Genomic DNA, 17,560 nt, shown 5'->3' with positions numbered 1-17,560 from the left:
TCTTATCCTTGCCATTATTGTGGGCAAATGAGCATTTTACCCCATGTTATGTTAGATACAAACATGTATACATTTTTGTCCTTGCCAAACTGTGTTGACCCGGAATATCCGGATTAAGGGCCCGTACAGGGTGACGTGCCGCGCCAATTTTGGGTTTTCAATGCTCTTCACACAGCACACGCAGTGACACGCACACATGTAAGTTTGCACAGTGGGTCGATAAACTTTTACTCGCCAACTTTATTGACAATTATGTTCAAGTACATTTTGGGTGATTTTAGGGTAAGTAAGTATAATTCTTACTTACACTGGTAGGCACCAGAAAAGAGTAGAAATTAATAAGGGTGCCACTTTACTCTATACTCGGAACCCGATTAGCTTTCTCAAACAAATGTGGTATTTACTTGTAGAAAGGTAACTAAAAGTATTAAAGTGTAGATAATAAGTTTCGGGCATCCTCCAGCCAACTGAACCCCGACGACAAAGCAAAGTAAATACATAGTGTCGCAAAAGGGCTATACTAAGCCAAAAGGGGATGACTCAAGGGGTCATTCTGAACAACTTTTGTTCTACGAGATTTGCAAATTCGCGAAAAAAAATATTCATTTTCCATGGTAAAAAGTCACATGTCCAAGTTTCTATGAAAAAGGTTTTTTTTTGTTAATTTCCAAAACTCGTAGAGCAAAAGTTCAGAATGACCCCCTGTCTTACTCCTTTTTACCCGACTGCCGAAGGAGGAGGGTAATGTTTTTTGATTGTATGTACAATGTATATATGTATGTTTGTCTGTTTCTTTGTTCCCTCCTGTAGCCTAAACGGCTTGATAGATTTTGATGTATGAGGTATTGTTAGAAGCGTATTGATGGCGCGATGGCTATAGGCTATGTGACGTTCCATTAAAATGTACATAGCGCCCTCTTGAGGACATAACGTGATGATCGAAAAAATAATAATTCAACTTTGCCGTGTAAGGTATCAAATGAAAGGACTTGATTTTCACATTACAAAAATATGCATATTGAAGGTATTTAAATAACAACACCAAAATTATTGAAATAAAAACCGGCCAAGTGCGAGTCGGGCTCGCGCACAAAGGGTTCCGTAGCAGCAAATATAATAAACTTATTATGTCACCTATCTCAAAAACTATAAGAGATACTTTGATCAAACCAAAAATCGTTGAAAGAGTTAATTAGCATGCATCACCTCTATTTTTTTTAGAATTTTATACCCCGTAGTTATAAAAATAGAGGGGGGGGGGACATACTTTTTACGACTTTGAGAGCTGATATCTCAAAAACCGTTCACTTTAAGAAAAATGTTTTTTAGAAAACTTTATATCATTTTAAAAGACCTTTCCATTGATACCCCACACGGGTATGTACATCGAAAAAAAAAATTTCATCCCTCAGTTACATGTATGGGGGGCCCCACCCCCAATTCTTTTTTTTACTATTTAGTGTCATATTTTTGTAGCGGTTCATACAACACATATTCCCATCAAATTTCATCACTGTAGTACTTATAGTTTCCGAGTAAATCGGCTGTGACAGACGGACAGACGGACAGACGGACAGACGGACATGACGAAACTATAAGGGTTCCGTTTTTGCCATTTTGGCTACGGAACCCTAAAAAATGATCATGAACTACAGTGAAACTATAAAGTCCTGAAATTAAATGAGGGCACTGCTATCTTTCATGTAGCAACCCTATATAGCGAAACATAACTGACTTTGATACTTGAAATTTTGCCTGTTAACTTCCTACCTATTTATGTATTTTAAAAACCACTTACCATCCACAAAAAAGCTCTTATACAAGCTAGAAGGTGTTAATATGAAGGCTAATAGTGAAACTAATAAATATTTATTTAGATAAATAACGTTATTACAACTGTATAAAAAAACTGGATCTGTTGACGAAGGGCACACATAGTAAAGACATCAATTTCTCTTTTTGGACGGCCAGTTCTGATTCTTATAGGAGTTAAAAATATTCCATATTTTGCCCTCTTTGGCACGCTGGTCCGATATAACTATAAAATAAAATAAAAAAATCTTTTTGAGTTACACAATGCCCTCCAAATTCACAACAATGTGAATTTGGTAAGTAAACAAAAAATATATCTTCAAGTATCAAAATGTTAAGGTTTGACTCAACTGAAACCAGATGAAACCTACAATCAGTGGTATGTAAACAATGTTCGACTTGGTCTCTAAACCTAGGTTTATCGATAAATGAAGCGTTGGTACTAATAAAAAATAAGTACAATGTACATTTGTAAATTTGTACAATGCTACATACCCGTCATAGACGCTGTACGAGCGTAAACATGCTCCAAATTCGACAAAATGTGTCCAGCTTGATGTTCCGCTAAACGTTGTATTAAAACTCGATAAATAACTTCACTAGCTTAACTACGAATATTTTTCTTCATCTTCCTAATTGCAACCAAGCGTAAATTGTTTCTTTTATCTAGATTATCCTTATAATTAATAAGAAAATTCAAAAAAACAGCCAACCGCCTATTGACATAAACAATTGTTATGACTTTTATGTTTCTTTTCTAATGGTGCCAGGCTCCTGAAAATTTTAGTTCCTCAAACATTAATTTCAGGACTTTATAGTTTCACTGTACCTACCGACGTAAAATTTCATAAAATAAAAACAACTAAAAAGTTACAAATAAAAAAATACAATTATAAAAAACTAAAAACCTGACTGTACGCTAAAAACATGAAAACGAGTCCCAATGTTAATGGAAAGTATCGCAGGCGGGGACCAACTTGACCGCCACTCAAGGCCGTTTTCTAAGTAACATTCAGCTAAATGGTGAACCCTCTGCTGGTATAATTTGTTTATATACCGCTTTTTCAATACCTGTAAGTACATTTTTTGGCAGCATAATATTTTTACTTAATTTTAGGGTTTCGAACGTCAAAAGAAAAAAAGCAACCGTTATAGGATCTCTTTGTTGTCCGTCTGTCTGACTGACTGTCTGTCACCGCCCTTTTTCTCAGAAACGGGTAAAGATATCAAGCTTATATTTCGCATAGATGGGGAGTACCCCAAAAAAAATATTATGGTACTCCCTGTCCCACACAAGTAAATTGGGGCTTATATTTTTTCCAGTTATTTTGATGTGTATCCTTTTTTTTTCTTTGTTGTTTTGTATAAGTATGTGTTTCTTTTCTTTAAATCTGTATTTTTTTTGTTGTTGCTGTCTATGTGTCGAAAAAATGTATCTTTATCTTCAAATCACGCCATCTATCGTTTGTTTTTTTGTGGCTACTGTCTATAGAAGAAATTCCGTCATTGACAATTTTACGTTACGAATTTATTTTTATTTATTTTATTTTTATTTTTACATTTTCGTGGAGAATCAACAGCATTTTGTTAATAAATAATTATTACTTATGAACACATAACAACTTGATGCCATTAACAGAATGAACTTAGTAAACCCAGTAAACCTAACACATCCAGAAGAAAAACAAAATCTCTTTCTCTCTCTCTGAAAAACATACTTAATAGCCCAAACTCGATGCTTTTAGCTATTAACATCTTTGAAATAAAATTGAGCCACCACCGTGTTACTGCCCTCATCAGATCCTCACGAGACCATACCTCAACCAGCACCAAGAGACTGTATTTTTGATCCCTAACCTAATGTTCGTGCGTATTGTCATCACTTAGATCCATTCGCTATATTCCTGCTCCTCATCAGACCTTTACGAGACTGTAATATCACGAGAATATTGCACACTATCTAATTTAATTTAATGTATTGAATATACTGGAAGAATTATGCTTCCTCAATTTCAAATCAAATTATGTTGGTGTCATAAAAGTTGAAAAAGTGCAATGACAACCAATGTGCAGTGATTTTGTATCTGTACACGATAAGATCGCGAGCTGTCAGTGCTGCCTAAACCGACGTGACCCTTCTTTGGAGGCCAGCGGCCAACTGAGTCAAACGTCACTTGTGTTTATGATTTTATAACACAGAAAGCCGCCATAGATATTTGTATGAAGATTTGAGGGAAAAAAATTGCTCAAGTTTGGGATTAATTTACACAAAATAAGTGTGTGTTTATTAAAAAACAAGGTATTTAGCGCCTAGTCCAAGCCTTTAACTTTATAATATGATAAAAATCATATGAAAATTCTTTATAATTACGACACAGTTGTTACAATACGGGAGTGTGATTGACTGGTTTTTCTTGATATTCTGAAATTAATTTACAGTTATCCATAATCATTTACTTAAATTCGAATGATTCAGCACCTAGCTAGACTCTTCAACTACCTGTGTGATTTTTTTCAAGGCTGTAGAGCATCATTTACTACATAATTCTATGACAATGCCAACCCTCGATTCCCTATTGCAGACCCTTAAAGTCGCGTCCCCGGATATCCGCATTATGCTAATGGCGGCGGCGGATCAAAACTAAATGTTTCAATTATTGTTTCAATTAATGTTTCACTCACTGGAAGATATTAATTGTTCGACCACACTCATTCCACTGAATACTCATTAGAATTAATATTGCATTTTGTGCTAAATTGATGTGTCCAAATTGCGATAGGTATGTTTACTCCCGAAAAAAGAGGCGTGCTACAAATATATGTGTATGTGTATCTGTCTGTCGTAGCACAGGTCCTAAACGGTTACTCTGAGCCATGTTTCATGAAAATCTGTTCAGCCGTTTGAAAGTTATGCGACTTTTAGAACCAGTTTTTTTCGTAGTAACCTTTAACCATTGGTCAAAAATGGCAACCTTTACTAAAAAACTCTCTAGTGAAAATATATTTTATAACCTTGAAAGAAAAATTGCCAAAATACAGGGTCAACGTATGCATGATCGGCCCACTAAATCATCAATTTAATTTACAAGCTACCCGAAAAATCTGGGCACATATTCATAATTCTTCGGATGAAATACTGTTTGGACCGCGATTGTTCAACGGACTTGGCCCGTTGGGAAATGAGGACATGTCAGGAGGACAAAAAGACCCTTTTTGTATCAACTTTGAATACCTAATGCGGCCGCCATTTTATTTCGACTATTGAATTACCAGAGGTGTACTTTAAGTTAGTTTTGTCTTTGCCAAGTTGCTTGAGACGGTGCGGGACGACAGGTTTGGGTCTAAAAAAACGTATGGTCTCCATTTTTAACCGACTTCAAAAAAAGGAGAAGGTTCTCAATTCGTCGAGATCTTTTAAATGTGAAAATAGTGGACTTCTATAACTTTTATGTTTATCGACCCAATCCCAAGAGATAACGTTAGGGATAATCTGATGAAATTATGAATATTTTAACAATAACTAAATAAATACACGATGGAAACATTAGAATATAAAATGTTGGGGCAGCGCGGTGTAATGAATTGTCTTTTTTGGGGTCACATTGTATCAAAATCAGCATAGGCTTTCATAAGTTATGTGACTTTTAGCGTGGAATATCGGGGATTTTTTACATTACTTAGAAAAGTTATTACAATTTGTATTTCTTCCAACAAATATGCTGCGAAAAGTGGGTGGCTCGCTTGTGAGACTCTGACTACCCCTTCGGGGATTACAGTCGTGAGTGCATTATGTATTTTTTTTTATTTAATGGCCACTTGCGATCGGTCCTGAGACCATAAGCAGGTATTTTCTGTGTGCGTCACATGTCTGTCATCCATTGATTGATTCCCCATGTTTTAAACTAGTCCCCTTTTGTCAAGATCCAGTATTTTGTGTCTCTTGAGTCGGGTACTATTCAGTTCGTTAGTGAGCTGGTATGTAGGTATATGTATGTATTTATTAATAATCTGAAGGTCCAGCGCTGTGGTCCAGCGGGTCCGCCGGCGCGTCACGTTCTGCGCGGGGTCATTATCGTTTGTAATTAATTGCACTTACACTCCGCCGCTCTGTCGACTCGGGGGCCGGGCGTTGCCACTTTGACCCTTTCATTGTGGTTCTTAAAAAATCAAAATTCAAAAATTGTTTATTGTCTATGGTTGTGAGATTTGATTTAAAGGGCTGTTCGTGCGAATTTTTTGTTAAAAAGTAACCTGTAGCGCACAGTTTTACTAATAGTTACTACTTCAAAACACAAGTTTAGGTATACCAAGTCCTACTCATAAAAAATACGCTAGTCTGTGAAACCGCCCTTACCCCTTAAGCAGAGTTGCACAGACGAACCTTCAGCTAATTCATCATCACGACCCATTACGTCCCCACTGCTGGGGCACGGGTCTCCTTCCAATGAAGGAAGGGTTTAGGCCTAGTCCACCACGCTGGCCAAGTGCGGGTTGGTGGACAGCTTCAGCTAATTATAGCCTTAAAATGTACCTATTGCTGCCCTGCTTTTACAGTATTATACGGACATAAAGATACACAAATAGATTTAATGCTACCATTGGCTTAAAGTTCCTTTCTGCAACTGTGTATCAGTAGAATAACCACACAGGAGCGTCCCCGGCTTCAGTAGATGTCGGTCACAACTCGAGATCGGCCGGCGATGGGCAACTTTTCAGGTTTTCAGGAAATAAATCACACGGGGAGAGAGTTAGATACTTTGTTTTGGCAGTTTCAGAATTTGAATTCAGATTTTAGATGCTAATAACAGTGATTGCGGCATTCGTCGAATACTTAGATTACTTATATAACGATATACGAAAAACATGTTGTGTCTCTTACAAAAACAAAGCAAAAAAACTGTCCGCAATTTTGTTTCCTGTCAAACCGTTTTAAGTTCAACCTAATGACAACCATGATTGCACCAATGAATAAAAAAAAAAAAAAAAAAAAACACGCACTCACGCCTTGTACTAATGTACTCCCTTGCGGGGTAGGCAGAGGTGCATTGCTGCACCCACTTTTCGCCAGAGTGTTATGTTAGTCCCAATGTAATAGGGGGCGGGCCTATTGCCATTTTACGGGCACATCCAAGACCCGAGAACAAATATCTGTGTTTAAACAAATATCTGCCCCAGCCGGGAATCGAACCCGGGACCATCGGCTCAGTAGTCGGGTCACTAACCACTACGCCATTCGGTCGTCACGCCATTCGGTCGTCAACCAATGAATAAAAGTTTAAGTTAAACAGTTAAAGGTCCATCTCTCAGACCCTCCCATATACCCATTGACCTACAAAACATAATAATTATGTACACCTATTTACTTTTAAAAATAAAAAACAAAAAACGATTCTCATGCAAGGTCGCCCAACTAACAGTGAAGCTAAGGAATGCGTCCAACCGCAAAACCATTGTTTAGAGCAGACACTAGATTCACACGCAGACATTTTAGGTCAAAAGCATAGCTTCGTTCAGTTTCCAAGTCGGTTAATTGGTGAAGAGGTGTTCCCAGAATGTGCTAGTGGAGTTACCTATTTGACGAATTCGCGGAATAGCTTGTTATCAGTGTATGGGGTATAAATATAAACTAACCTAAATTACGGTAAAAACCTCCGATTTACGCCACTAAAAGTAGCATAACTTATAATAGCTAAGCCGATTTTGATAAAATATGGCTAAGAACACTCGGGGTAACATTAACAATCACCCGAAGAAACAAAACTGAAAGCGGTTCCAAACACCTTAAACATGACACCCCTCTTTTTCCGTAGGGAGTTCATAACTGCCTCAAAGGTCTAGTATTCAAAGTTTGGTTATGTCACGTCTTGATATGAGCGTCTTGCGACCCGTGCTAGTCCTTCTGGAGTCAGAAACAGTAAAATGAAAATGATAAACATGTGTTTAGCCGGACTGTGTGCCAATCACGAATATTTTCGACTCTAGTCGATAGGTAACTCGATAGCAATTTGTATGACATCTCGATCAGCGCCCCTGTCGGTAACGATAGAAACTAATAAAACGCATACAAACTCCGGTGAATCACCTATCGAATTACTATAGGTCGACAATTTTCGTGATTCGCACACCGCACAGAGTACCTAGACCATTGACTTATATATTACTAGGGTAAGGACAGGCCCAACCTCTCTAGAAAATGACACCCTCGCGTTGGCCCTAAAATCTAATAAATCTGTCATAATTTGTATGAATTAGGGCCAGCGCGCGGGTGCCATTTCCTTCTGACAAAGCTTTCTGACGGGCGTATCCTTACTTTTGAAATCATTGACCTAGACCCAGCAAAGTTTACTAGAACCGAACTATCAATTAGGATCTAGGTATGAAAGCAAATTATACATGAGTAGGTACATATCTATGTACGTAAAGTATAACACGAACTGGAGAACTTTCCCAAGTAAGTATAGACAAGTATCATAATAACTTTGGCTTTTCTGTAAGCATCTTCAAAACTTGTAAACCTACATAGTGGCTAGGTATTAGAATTGTTCCACGCGTAGAGTCTTAGATGAAAATTATACGAACTTGATAGTGTTTCACGTACAAAAAAAAGTAAAAAAGTGTCCGCATTTTCTTTACTGTCAAACTGTGTTAAGTTTAACCTAGGGCGACTTGCACAAACATATGATTAAATATAGATTTAGTGTTAAATCTCGATTTAAGCAATACATTTATATGGATTGACGTTTCTTAAATCGAGATTCGACACTAAGGGCCAGCCACTACATAAACGAAAAGAAAAACATTGAATTCCAAACAAATGAATACCAAAGATTTCCCCAGCGACCTTACAGAACACAAAACAAAATGAATTAATAAAAATGAATGTGTCAAAACAAAACTCAAAATTGCGTAACTGAAGTGTAGAAACTTCTTAAAGATGGCGACTGGCGCCAAAGCGGCCCTCGGAACAAGGAGGCCGGCGCGTGGGCGGACGGGTCGCAACTAGGTCTCGTAGACACACAGGCTGGTTGGAAACATAGATAAGCAATGTTTTTTTTTTGTTTGCAAATGTCTTTTGAGAAGGTGGGAAATATTAAAATATTTTTGGTTTGGAATTAAGATGGGTTAGTGAAGACTACCGGTCTAGTACCTACAGGTTTGATAGTTTGTCGAAAACTATAAAGGTTTACATTTTCTCGCATACTAAGTGGCGCCTCTAATGGAAACTATCATGAAACTTTTGACAGGTAATGTATGCAGATGACAGGAGAAAACGAAAACTGTTTTCGTTTTCATAAATAGCAAAACCCGTACTAGAGGGTCTGAAGAAACTGTTTGGCAAAACTTACAATATATAAAGTAAAGTAAGTACTTACTTAAGTTTTTTTGCCAATGTTCCTACCTATTTGAAGAAAGAAAATTATTTTTAGGCTATCCGTCAATAAGTTAGATTAGTTCATTTTAAGAAAATTGGCAACCTGGAAAGTGCTTTCAATACAGCCCTGTGCAAAATTTCATAGAAATAGCAGTATTAAGGTAATATTACTAAGCTTACACGGCAACTACGGTATAAGATTACAGGCGTCAGTGTTTATAAATGTGTCATCGAAATATTATACTGCGAAGCCCAAGTAAAGCCATGAATACTATCTAAGTACGCATTTTGATTGCTTTGGAATATTGTAAAAGAAACAATTAATTTATTTTAACCGTTTTTTTTCTAGATATAAACATACTAATTTGTGACAGTTACAGTGCACGATCAAGCTAGGGAGGTATATATATTTACTTAAACCTAAAAAGTTACAAGTTAATTTGGATCACCCTGTACATAAGCTGTCGGAATGTGTCTTGTTTGAGCGAACGTTAGAGCTAGAATACATAATAATATACGAGTCGTTATTTTGCCATATTGAGATGACTTCTTATTTTAAATGGTAGTTTTTTCTATAGCTTCAAGATGTTTGCAAAAAATAGAGACTAGTAACTCGTACCATAAGTAATGAAATAAAATATAGACGATATGTTTTTTATTAATTAAGGGACTTACAGAACTATTCTTACATACAATTGGGTAAATTAAGAGTTCACGTTCCCGCCGCTGGACTGACGACCTTAGGCGGGTAGCCATTAGTGGTTGATGAGGAAGGCCGAGGACCGAGTGTTGCGGCGCTCCTTGGGAGAGGCATATGTCCAGCAGTGAATGATAATTGGCTGATGATGAAGATGATGATGATAGTTCAACCGACACAAAAATTGAATATAAGTACCGAAGAACCAAAAACAGATACTTACATAATTATTTGTCTTTACACAAATGTTTGTCCCGCACGGGGATCGAACCCAGGACCATATTACATTTTTCAGATCGAATTAGTAATAAGTTTATTAATTACTAGCTGTTCCCGCGAGCTTCGCTTCGCCTTAAAAAGTTTTCCCGCGGGAATTCCGGGATAAAAAGTATGCTATGTTCTTTCCCAGGGTCTAGACCATGTTTATACCAAATCCGTTCAGTAGTTTGAGCGTGAAAGAGTAAAAGACAGACAGACACAGTTACTTTTGCATTTATCGGTCGAATGGCGTAGTGGTTAGTGGCCCTGACTGCTATGCCGAAGGTCCCGGGTTCGATTCCCGGCTAAGGCAGATATTTGTTTAAAAGACAGATATTTGTACTCGGGTCTTGGGTGTTGATATTTATATTTAGTATCTATCAATCTATCTATTTTGTGTAGATATATCAGCTGTCCGACACCCATAACACAGGCTCTGCCTAGCTTGGGGTCGGATGGCCGTGTGTGAGATGTCCCCACATATTATTATTATTATTATTATAATGTCAGGATTAGGATTTTGTCCGTTTGTAATTATAACACCTAGCTCAGCCCATGTCATTGTCCATTCAAGATTTAGATTGCTCTACAACAGTAACAATTATAACGTCACAATTTGTGGCGGCGAAGCGAAATGTTATACATTATAATTGAGCCAGTGTCATTATTTAAAGCTGAATCTGTAATTATACAAATAATTCATAGTATTCGTACTTTAAATAGACGCAGAAAGGTATAACTAACGGCCATTTTCGGATACGCTTATCATGGTTAATTCCAAGATTAATAATTTATTCGTTTTCTGAAACAGACTCAGTGATGTTAAAACAAAAACATATTACATTATGTAGTGAACAAGCTATTCCCGCGAGCTTAGCTTCGCCTTAAAAAGTTTTCCCGTGGGAATTCCGGAATAAAAAGTAGCCTTTGTTCTTTCTCAGGGTCTAGACCATGTGTATATACCAAATTTCATTCAAATCCGTTCAGTAGTTTTGCCGTGAAAGAGTAACAGACAGACAGACACAGTTAATTTCGCATTTATAATATTAGTTAGGATTAGGATTGTTTAAAGCTTGTATGTGTGCCATAGCCACGCCATAGCCCTAGTAAAAACAACCAGTTGGCTTTGTGTGCTTGTCCAAAAAACCTTACACGAAATAAAACAATCAATTTAACAGAAATAATTAATATCTACAACTATCTGTCTATCCATCACCGAGTGTATGAACCTCGTTTAACATAATATTTATCATCTGGACTCAATGACTCATCATCATCATCATTTTCTCATCAACAGTTCAAAACATTTGTATATCCGGTCTAATTGTTCGAGAGACAGTGATGGGGTAGTCTTCCCACTATCGATATTATCTTCTTATCCCCCATTGTCTCTTGTCCACCAACCCGCACTAGGCCAGCGTGGTGGACTAGGCCTAACCCCTTCCTTCATTGGAAGGAGACCCGTGCCCCAGCAGTGAGGACCTGAGGACGTGATGGGTCGATGATGATGATGATGATGACCCCCGTTTGAACCACTTTTACGGCACTGCTCACGGCGACAAACGCATTCGTTTATATGATAAATAATTTAATTTATTTTAATTTCTTTAATTTTATGCATTTAGTGATATTTTTGTGTTTAGTCAGTCTGTGGTTTGCGAACTATTCTCCAAGTAATTATATATGGCTTTTTGTAGAATGATGTACAGTCAGCTGCATAAGTAAGAAGCTATACACTTTTGTACCTTGTCTATCTAACAAACCGCCTATCCATTCATTGAAACATTGAAACATTGTTCGTCAGTTTGACAAGGTACAGAAGTGTATAGCTACTTATGCAGCTGACCGTAGGTGTGTGTAGAACATTATTCTTTTATCGATACCGTCGCCAGCCCCCTGCCCCATCCCTACGACTATCAGAACGAATATTAAAACTTAACGCGAGCGCCTCTAATTACGAACGACTGCACGAAAATAGAACGCGGTAAGTGTTAATGGATGCAGATGCGGCGTTTTAGCGCGGCGCAGTCGAAGTGGTCGCAGTTACACGGGGTTTCAGCTCTGTGGAAAGATTAGGGTGGGAAAAAGGGGGGTATTTCTGGCTTTAACGTGGGATAACGTACATAAGGGTATTTTATAACGTTCAGATTTCATCACGCACGCGGGATTGCCCTGCACGCTTTACGCCGGTAAAGTGTTATTTTTATACAACTTTTTATTGTAATGCGTGGAATATGCACGCGGCAAAATGGCGCGCAATCCCTCGTGCGTGATTATATCCGTACGAAATTAAAAAATACCCTAACAGACGTATAACATCCTAGAAATCCGTCGCAGGATTAGAAACACGATAAAAAGAGTTGACACCAAATTCAGCGTTAACTGTGCACATGGCCGTAAACCGATACAGATGATAGCAACGTGTTATCCATTCACACAACATGTGCATGTGAACCGAGAGTGACTCACTTTATACCGTTACAGGCATCCTGAAGCTTTCATGAGCTATTTTGGTAATATAGAATAGAATAGAATAGAATAGAATACTACTTTATTGACTAAAATAACACAAATAACAATTTATACAGTGGAGTTAAAGCAATTGGCGGCCTTATCGCTAAAAGCGATCTCTTCCAGGCAACATTTGGGTGGAGGAATGACTTAAAGAATAAGGTGGGAAGGTGTACAAATATACTCGTGAGGTTATCCGTCAGAGGACTATAGGTTACCGACATCGCTGTCAAAATATGCAAGCTGAACTGGCAGTGGCTGGTCATATCTGCCGAAGAGCCGATAACCGCTTGGGTAGACGAGTTCTCGAGTGGAGACCACGAACAGCCAAACGCAGCGTGGGACGCCCTCCTGCCCGCTGGACTGACGACCTTAGGCGGGTAGCCGGTAGTGGTTGGATGAGGACGGCCGAGGACCGAGTGTTGTGGCGCTCCTTGGGAGAGGTATGTCCAGCAGTGGATGATTATTGGCTGATGATAATGATGAAGACAGCAATAGATTTAAAGTCGACCTTCGTTTAAACTTTAGTGAAACACAGTGTAATTCTATACCTACCACAAACAGAAAATTATAAACTCTCTCTAATTACAAAAATAAGTAATGTCCTCCTAGCCGAATTTCGACTACGGCGGCCAATCTCATTTGAGATCAGCCATCTACGCAGGAGTAGATTATAGTGCCCAAGTGTGTGCGCAGTACACAGGAGCACTCTCTGTTCCATCACTCTCATAACCCAATGGGACGGATCGACCGACACGACTGGAGAGAGCTAGGCGCAGGACCGACTGCTTTACATGCCCATCCGACAGCATGGATCGTTTCACTGTTTCGGACATCAGGTGATCAGCCTTCTATGTCCTAACCAAACTTAGAACCACAATTTAGAAACACAAATTGATGGTCCCACCCGGGAATCGAACCCGGGACCTCTGGGTCATGAAGCGAAGCTTCTACCACTAGACCACAGAGGCAGTTAAACAAGTACAACAGTAGCGACAGAACAAAGCAAAAACAACAGAAAAATTACTCTATTAGTTCTAAATCGGTGGAAGTCCCAACGTAGGCGATCCAAACAGTATTTTTAGAGTAAAAACTCGTCTAATGTGTGTTTAATGAAGCAAAAAAAAAATGTATTTAAAACTGAGCACCATTAGCCTAGAAAGAAGTGACGTTTCTGTCATTTAACCACGTAGTCGGGTGTCGTGTGGGGTTTCCACAACGGTCAAGCACGTTACGGACAATTATTTTCACTGTTCCGTAATTTTTTAACTTCTTCCTTTTGGCATAGTATGCAATGGCCGCGACTAGGCAAACATAGTGTGGGACGCCCTCCGGCTAGATAGGGTGACGACTTGCGAAAGGTGGCTGGTTATGATTGGATGCGGAAAGCTAAAGATCGCATCCAGTGGCGTGCTTTGGGAGAGGCCTACGTCCAGCAGTGGACTGCTATAGGCTAATGATGATGATGCAATGGACAAGCACGCATTAAGTAATCTTTGTACTTATAGAAATTCACACAAGTGCGTCCACTTCATCGACATTGCCGACGCTGTTACTCCATACATTTGTGACAATCCGTTTGGTCCGATACGTACGATATATACCGATAGGTGGACGCTTAGGTACCTACACTATTTTTTTTCCCTAAATACGCACCACCCCTATTTTCTATCCATGGATTTGAATATGGGTCCAACAGGCAAATGGTATAAAAATAAGCTGGGTTTCTAAGCCACTGCCGACTTCGTCAAAATTGTATATTATTATTTTACCAGTATTGTTAATTAAGCATTAGTATAATAAATACCAGAGAGCTCCTCTAAGTAAACTGTACCTCCAACTAACCTCCCCAGCGTGGAGACAATACAATTCAATCTTTACGACCCTTCCCATGCCATAATAATGTAAGTTAACCTATAAAAGACAAACATTACAACGTATTATATTCTAACCCAATAAATATTTGTTTCCCTAGTACCTTAATACACACTCTTACAGCGACAAGGTTCTATCTCGTGTAATTTAAACCACATTTTCAAGTAGCAGGTGTATTTTCTACGACACTAACCGTGTTACGGTATTAAAGCCTTTATTGTTATGAGTGGTACGGGTGACAATAGCTCGCCGATGGATTTGTGTACGAAGCACTGATAAAAAGTTGATAGATCAGTCCAACATCAACAAGTATTGCAGGGGAGGCCAAGGAGAGAAGCTTTATGGGCCGATTTAAGTTTTTTTCATGGTGACTTCGGACGGCACGTTAAGCCGTGGGTCCCGGTTGCTGCTTCGGTAGCAGTCGTGATGCCAAGTCAGAGGCCTTCGGACAGCTTGAAAACATCTGACATCGGGTTGCCCATTTCCGACTACTCTCTCAGTACAAGCTTGGTTGTGTTGAGGTCCACCAACCCGCACTAGGCCAGCGTGGTGGACTAGGTCTAAACTCTTCCTTCATTGGAAGGAGACCCGTGCCCCAGCAGTGGGGACGTGATGGGTTGTGATGATGTTCTTGTGTTTTAACAATAATTAACTGATAGATTTTTGGATTTACACAATTTATAAACGAAAAAAACAATGGGTACCTTTGGGTGGGATGCAACGTGCAACAGAAGAGCGCCACCAACATGTAAATATACATATATATTTAGTTAAACATAAGTTTTCTATTATTAGTTTGTTTAATACCCATTATTATGTATCTGCTTAAATAAATGACAACGTGATATAAAAAACAATATTGGAAACTTAGAAAGGTTTTGAAAATTAAGCTAAAAATCTCTGCCGACATTATTAAACTAGTACGCAAACAACTTTAATAAACATCTCAATTTTACTTTGCAAACGTTAATTAATAATTGAAATCGCACGTCAGCACAAATTAAATCATTCACGAAGCACAAACCAACTTCATTCGCTAACAATATCTAAGCAACAACGTTTCAGCGCCAAAAACCGCAGCTCCCAACTTGAGAAGCCCTGCCCCGGACAGGTTCTGAGAAGCAGGCGCCAGCGCCAATCAAAGCCTTATTCGCACCGTAGTTTGAAGAACGTAAGGTTGAGATTTCTATGAGAACCTCTCTTGTGAAGACGGGACCTCCCGTACAAGGGTGTTCATAGTAGATCCGACGCGACGCCGGACGGACGTACGCGCGTGGTCGCGACTCGACTAAACATCACGCAAAAAGTTTGGACTTAACTTTTTGCGTCGCGTGCTAGGAGCCGTTAATTTAGAAAAAAAAAGTTTGACACCAGTGTGACGTTCGGGAATTTATGGTGTTTACTTTTTTTCGCCGCTAATTCGAAATTGGAAGCGCGAAGTTTCGGCGATGTGTCAAATTTAAAAGTGCTGTGACATTTGCAGTTCTATTTCCGAACCGAGATTATGAATTTATGGAACTGTGGTTTTGACTGTTAAAAAAAGTTTCAGTTTTGCCGCCAAAACTTAGACTGTCTTAGACTGAAGACATTTTCGCAAGAGACACGCATAAGTATATAAAGTTTTTCTTCGGGTTTTTCTTAATGTTTATCCCAAATTAGTTTATTTTTCCCATTGTGCTAAGAAGTGGTATTGTAGTTGTGAACTACCGGGATAATCTGTGTTGTGTTTAGTGATTTAATTATCAGAACAATGTCGCAGTGTGATGTGAACTGAAGTTATGGGAACTGTATGTGTATTGTAAGTTAACCTCTTTGTTGGTACCGTTATGTCCTTGCAAGGTCGATGACAGATTTTTTCTTTTGACACTTTGGATTATCTATGATTTATTAGTTTCATGAGGTTTCATACCAGAACAAGCTTTTTTAAATATGTAGGTACTTTATATTTTTTATCTGTTTTTAAATAATTGTCACGTACAGAATTAAAATTACTTTAATGGAACAAAAACTTAAAATAACGTTATAGAAGACTGTACCTGCCCAAGTACCAACAAGATATATCTTCTTAGACGATAGAAACGAGGTATCAATAAAAAAAAATAGGTACTTGCCGACAATTAATTAGACTCTTATTAATAGGTTCATCTATCAATACCATAGAGCAATTCAAAAGAAATCTATATATTTTCTCAGAACAATGACACGATTGGAAATTTTGACAGCTTGGGCTGAGATTTTTTTTGGTACTTTCTTAAGAACTACTTTATGTTAGGTAATCAATCATTTTATATTTTTGAGAGATTTAGAGTACTATTTATTTATTGGTAAGCCAAAAATTATTATAACAACTTCTTACCCAACCTACGTTATATATTATCTACTTTCTTATTTTATCCCATATCTACCTAGGTAGTCTTCGTACTTATAAAATTGTGAAAACCACAAACAAAGCCTCTTTACATGAACAAAAAAGTTTATGCATAAAGTATAAAAACCTCCTTTCTTGTCAAAAAGGTGGCTTAAAAAAAACTATTCAGTTAGTATTCAATAAAAGTATTGAAACAATTGGTGCTGGGGCGTGGCGCGTCGAATACAATTGATAATAAAAATATTATTACATCGAAATAACAAGCGTAAGGATTTTATGGTCTCACCAATGACTGTAAACTTTGCTGCAACTTACGCGTACACCAACCCACCATGAGTAGCAATCTTGTGTTGCAAAAGTCTAAGAGATCGCTCGTAGCGATATGGCCGCCTATTTTTAATTTTTCGTAGTTTATATGTATAAGTATTTTTTGTATGTTTTAATATTTTTGGTGATCAATGAAGATATAAGTACTTATTCTATTTTAAGTCAGCGAATATGAAATATTTATTATATACTAGCTGTTCCAGCGAAGCTCGCGGGAACAGCTAGTATATATTATAAATATTTAAAATTGTCTTAATTTTAAATTAGAATTAAAATTGTCTTAATTTTAAATATTTATTATATACTAGCTGTTCCCGCGAGCTTCGCTTCGCCTTAAAAA

The 17,560-nt window shown here is 38.1% G+C and overlaps 1 protein-coding gene across 3 annotated transcripts in view; it reads left to right on the top strand.

Annotated features, from left to right (window-relative positions):
• Window positions 1-17,560, top strand: part of LOC105387810 (irregular chiasm C-roughest protein-like) — a 148,073-nt gene that overhangs the window by 28,780 nt on the left and 101,733 nt on the right. The window contains exon 1 of one of the 3 annotated variants that reach the window (XM_048629822.1): window positions 15,485-16,323. The exons of the other annotated variants lie outside the window; for them this stretch is intronic. Within the exon in view, the coding sequence (XP_048485779.1) occupies window positions 16,315-16,323 (9 nt within the window). The 5' untranslated portion in view covers window positions 15,485-16,314. Of the gene's footprint in view, window positions 1-15,484; window positions 16,324-17,560 lie in introns of those variants that run through there. 3 annotated transcript variants of the gene reach the window in all.

Source organism: Plutella xylostella, chromosome 24, assembly GCF_932276165.1.
Source record: "Plutella xylostella chromosome 24, ilPluXylo3.1, whole genome shotgun sequence".
NCBI classification, from domain to species: domain Eukaryota; kingdom Metazoa; phylum Arthropoda; class Insecta; order Lepidoptera; family Plutellidae; genus Plutella; species Plutella xylostella.
This window is presented reverse-complemented; position numbering and strand designations above follow the sequence as displayed.